The sequence below is a fragment of the Calliphora vicina genome, chromosome 2 (genome assembly GCF_958450345.1).
Source record: "Calliphora vicina chromosome 2, idCalVici1.1, whole genome shotgun sequence".
NCBI classification, from domain to species: Eukaryota; Metazoa; Arthropoda; class Insecta; order Diptera; family Calliphoridae; genus Calliphora; species Calliphora vicina.
This window is the reverse complement of record NC_088781.1, coordinates 126,843,563-126,848,612: the sequence shown is the minus strand read 5'-3', so window position 1 is coordinate 126,848,612 and position 5,050 is coordinate 126,843,563. Positions and strand designations below refer to the sequence as shown.

General features: G+C 30.9%; 1 protein-coding gene across 1 annotated transcript; it reads right to left on the bottom strand.

The window, feature by feature from the left end:
• Positions 1 to 4,562, bottom strand: LOC135950850 (pickpocket protein 19-like). Its single transcript, XM_065500375.1, has 7 exons — positions 4,345 to 4,562; positions 3,653 to 4,289; positions 3,441 to 3,590; positions 2,411 to 2,543; positions 2,287 to 2,340; positions 349 to 591; positions 1 to 296 (listed from the first exon to the last, which is right to left on the bottom strand). Exons 1-7 carry the CDS (start codon positions 4,560 to 4,562, stop codon positions 1 to 3), a joined length of 1,731 nt encoding a protein of 576 aa, XP_065356447.1.
• Positions 4,563 to 5,050: the final 488 nt, after the last annotated feature.

The following is a 5,050-nucleotide window of genomic DNA, read 5'->3' as shown; positions in this document are numbered from 1 at the left end:
TTACTTAATATGTTGTTTATTTGCCAAATTGTAATTCTGTGACTTGTGTTGCATAGTGTCCTTATTGTTGCTGAAATAGTTCTTATAAATTAAATGATTATTTTGAAAATTCTCAATGGTATTCAAATTCCCATTATTCAGCTTATTATGTCGATTATCGAAGTTCTTTGTCTTGATTTTAGATTTCAATTCATTAAACATAAAAACTGGCAACTCAATCAAAACAAAATACACCAATTCCATGCCACTGATAAGAGAACAGCCCAGAAATAGGCCAACAATGCCGCCAAAAGCCACTACAAATGTTAATATTTAAAAATCGTTTATAAAGTTAATGCAAATTATTACCCATTAAATCCACCCAACCAAATACCAAACTGGTGCGATACACAAACATTGTCTCGGTACGATAATGTATGTCTAAATCAATGACCGTTTTCTTGTCGTGGTGATGTGCTGGCAAAAATGATGGTCTAAAATCCGCTACATAATTAAATGAATAACAACTGCGTATACATTTGCAAACCATGCCCTTGTATGTACTACGTACAAAGTCCTCTTCGCCAGATTGATGGGTAAATTGAAAGTTATCTTAAAGTAGGAAAAACAACACTAATTACAATAACAATTTAAAATTTAAAAAAAGATTAATTTAATCTTTAATTCAATTTAAAAAAAATTTACGTAGTTTACCCTTGTGTGTTGTTTTCCACACATATTTATTTTTACATTGAGACATCATATTACATTTTCTTTTAACAAATTTTTGGTGTCAAAAGTTGCTGTTCCAAGTGAAAAATTCACATGTGTGGAAAATCACACAACAGAGTAAGCAACGTAACTTTTTAAATATCTTGTTTAAAAGCGTTAAAATGTATGGGCGATTAATTTAACCCTCTAACCGGCCAAAAACATATTTCGAGGTAAAATAATATACCAGGTTATTGTTTGAAAAAAAAAAGAAATACGTTGGAATAAAAACAAACAAAAGACAAGTGCACGTTCTTGCTTATCACAATAAGTAAATTGTTTGTCTCTTTACTCATATTTACCGTTATAACGGGAAAAATAACCAAATAAAGCAGCATTACATACATTTAACACACCCGCCTAAAGGCAGCCTTGCCGGTTAGAGGGTTAACCTTAATCTCAACTTGATGTATTGTTTTCCACACATAATTATTTTTATATTGTTACATCATAAAAGATTTTCTTTTAACACATTTTTGGTGTCCAAATAAGTGCAAAATACACATGTGTGGAAAACAACACAACAGAGTAAGCAACGTAACTTTCTAAATATCTCATTTTCAACCGGTTTTTTTTAATGAATTAAATTGTTTTCTGTGCTAAGCAATATGTTAAAATATTAACTTAATTTCAACCTCAAAAAAACTTAGGTTGTTTACCCTCATGTGTTGTTTTCCACACATATTTATTTTTATATTGTTACATCATATTCAATTTTTTATTATCACATTTTTTCTTTCTAGAGATGCTGCTCCAAATGAAAAATTTTCATGTGTGGAAAACCACACAACAGATTAAGCAATGTAACTTTTTAAATATCTCGTTTTCAAACATTATTTTTTAATAAATTAAAGCGTTTTCAGTGATAAATAACAAGTTAAAATATAACATTAATTTCAACCTAAAAAAACTTACGTGGTTTACCTTCGTGTGTCGTTTTCCACACATATTAATTGTTATATTGTTATATCATATTAGATTTTCTTTTAACATATTTTTGGTGTCAAAATAAGTGCAAAATATACATGTGTGGAAAACCACACAACAGAGTAAGCAACGTATATTTTTAAATATCTCGCTTCAAACATTATTTTTGAATATATTAAAGCGTTTTCTGTGATAAATAATAAGTTAAAATATAACCTTAATTTCAACCTCAAAAAAATACGTTGATTATCCTCGTGTGTCGTTTTTCACACATATTTATTTTTATATTGTTACATAATATTAGTTTTTCTTTTAACATACTTTTGGTATCAAAAAAATGCTGTTTCATGTGAAAAATCTCATGTGTGGAAAACCACACAACAGTGTTAGCAACGTAACTTTTTAAATATCACGTTTTCAAGCATTATTTTTAAATAAATTAAAGAGTTTTCTGTACTATATTAATGCGGCATGAAAAAATCTAGAAATTTCATGAACATTCCTTAATTTTTTTGGAGAAATATATAAAAAAATATAAATTTTGTGTGGTTTTCTACACAAGGGTGAGATGGAGGCTAAACACCTTGTTAGTTTTGCTTAAAAACTTACCATTGTATTTAGCCAAACATAATAAATCTTCAGCATTACAGTCTTTAAATTGAACTGTGAGGAAAGAAAACAAATTTATTAAAGAATAATCCAGATTTAAATATTTGAAGTGAAGTAAATTTACCTGTTGGAAACAATATATGCATGGTACAGTTACAACGACTGTGTAAATAGTCTAGATGGCACTGTGAGTAGCAATTTTCCAGCATGTAATTGAAACCAGGCAAGGATTTGAAATCATAACTGTGACGTTCATCCTAATAGCAAATTATTATGATAATAAGTAGTAATATTAAATAACAGAGTGCAACACGAAAAAAAGTAACCATATACGGTGATAAAAGACCAAAAAAAAGACCCTTGTCTCCCAGTTTTGCCCAAAGTCATGCACTTTTTGATGGGCCCTCAAAGATTTTGGGCCTCGGTGTTATTTTTGCAAAAAAGTGATAATTTTCTCAGGCTCATATCTTGCAAACAGTTCGGAATTTTGATCTACTCTCTGAGGCAAAGTTGTAGCCCTTGTCATAAAGAACAAAAATTGTGAACATATAAAATCAAAAAAATTCATCTTCAAGATCAAAATAGCAAAAAAAACTTTAAAAAAATCGATTTTTTTACCTTTTTTTCCTGTTCAGATCCATAGGTAGCAAACCGTTCAAAATTCAAGGAAACAATCAACTACAAAAATGTATCCAAGATCTCAATAAACAACTTTCTAGAACATATGAACTTCCTAAGAATGATTCTTAACACCATTTAGGTAGTTCAATATAAGTTAGTAAGAAATTAAGTAAGGAATAGTAAGGAATTAAGTGTTTTGGGCCATAAAATATGAAATTATTATAAACTAAAGCATACTTTTAGGCAGCTTTAAAAAATGTATTTCAATTTTTTTAAAGTTTTTTGCGATTTTGATCTTGAAGATGAAGTTTTTTTGATTTGATATGTTCACAATTTTTATTTCTTATGACAAGGGCTATAACTTTGCCTCAGAAAGTAAATCAAAATTCCGAACTGTTTGCAAGATATGAGCCTGAGAAAATGATCACGTTTTTGCAAAAATGACACCGAGGTCCCAAATCTTTGGGGGTCTTTTATTATGTAGTGGTGTCCGTATATGTTTATATTTCCATGACTCAAAAAATTACACTCACATTAAAAATACAATTCCTTTGTGAGGGTGGCAAACTTCTGGTGCCATTATCATAGAAATAAACAACTGGTTCCACTTCTATCACAGTCTCGGTATTGGCTGGCACAAATAAGGGATCTCTGTGAAAAACTCCTGGTTCAAATATGGCTACCTATTGATGCAATTTGCCATCATTTAATACGAAATTTCTTAAATTTCTTGAAAAAATCTCACCCAAATGCCCTTTTTATTATGCTGACGATAGTGCTTCTCTTCATTCAACATGACATGCACAATTAAACCACTTTCCGGTCCAGAACCTCCTGTTCTCAAGGGATATTTATCATCCAGTAAATGTTTGTGTCTGGTTTCATTTGTGGACAGAGTATTAAAGTGCCAGCAAAGACCGTCTTGTCCTTTGCTTCTCACAAAAATATCACAACAGTTTATCTTAAAATGACGCCATTTACAATCCGCCAATAACTCCTCGCAACGCCAGGTCATGAATTCAAAAACTAAAGTAAAGTTGACACTGTTCACCAGTTCTAGGGGTTCACCTTCTAGGACACCAAATTGCTTAAATACTCCAAATGTTATATTGTCATACAGACTAATAACCATTTCAAACAGGCGTATTTTCTCGGTATCATTTTCGTGGGGCATAAACAGATGTTTGGCCTCTTCTAGACGGTCCCAGTTTAATTGATTTTCATTGCAGATTTTAATTTCGGGAAAGGGTATACGGAATACTGGAGAATTGGTACTCTCAACTACAGTTTGAAAGGTACCAGCATTAAAGCGCTGGGAAAGTATGAGGCAGACATAAACTGAGCCCAAGAGGGCATAGATAAGTACTAGAAGCCAAAAGAATCTGCAAAGTAAAATTTATTTAAAAAGTAATTGTAGCTGCATCTTTTTCTTATAACCTCTCATATTTATTGGAATCCTCTTGAAATAGCCTATTCATGCCATGTATGCTGGAATTTCTGCCAAACTCCATTGCCAACTGCTCTGAAGACTCTTTAAAATTTCCAGCAAATTTTATTTTCTTCTTTCTCAACTTATTTTTATGATCCAATTCATATTTTTGATTAAGTTGCCTTAAAGCTAAGGGCTGTGCTGGTTTATAATTCTCACAAGACATAGCTTCATAAACCGGAAATCAAAATTCAACTAAAATCCTTTATCCAATACTGCAGCGAATGTGAACAATTCTGTATAGACTAAAGTTGTTAATAAATCAAGCTTTATTTGTAAATAGTTTAACTTCAAGTTATCGTTAATGTTTGCCCAATATTTGTACAAAATATTTACTATTTATAATAAATCTTTAGCAGTAAGTTTAATGCTTTTGACAATTACTGACACGTATTCTACTCAATGCATTGTTAAGGGCATGTTTTCTATAATATATCAACCCACACTGCATGCTTGCATGTCCCTTGGGTAATGATAGGTTGCTGGGTTAGAGCTAAAGTAGGAGTCTTGTGAAATGTTTACATATGTTTTGCATGTCTATGCATGCTTAAAAATATTTACTTTGAAAATAACTACAATTCTAATTAGTGTCACTTTAGAGAAAAATAAAACTTGAATAAAGGAATAGTAATATCTGTTCTCTCGTGGCAATAT

Bases quoted from the DNA above. Each gene is read 5' to 3' on its own strand.
- LOC135950850 (XM_065500375.1), bottom strand. From the start codon at position 4,562: ATGTCTTGTGAGAATTATAAACCAGCACAGCCCTTAGCTTTAAGGCAA. The intron at 3,591-3,652 runs GTGAGATTTTTT...TTGCATCAATAG, and splicing joins ATAATAAAAAGGGCATTTGG to GTAGCCATATTTGAACCAGG. The intron at 592-2,286 runs GTAAGTTTTTAA...TCCTACTTTAAG, and splicing joins ATGTTTGGCTAAATACAATG to ATAACTTTCAATTTACCCAT.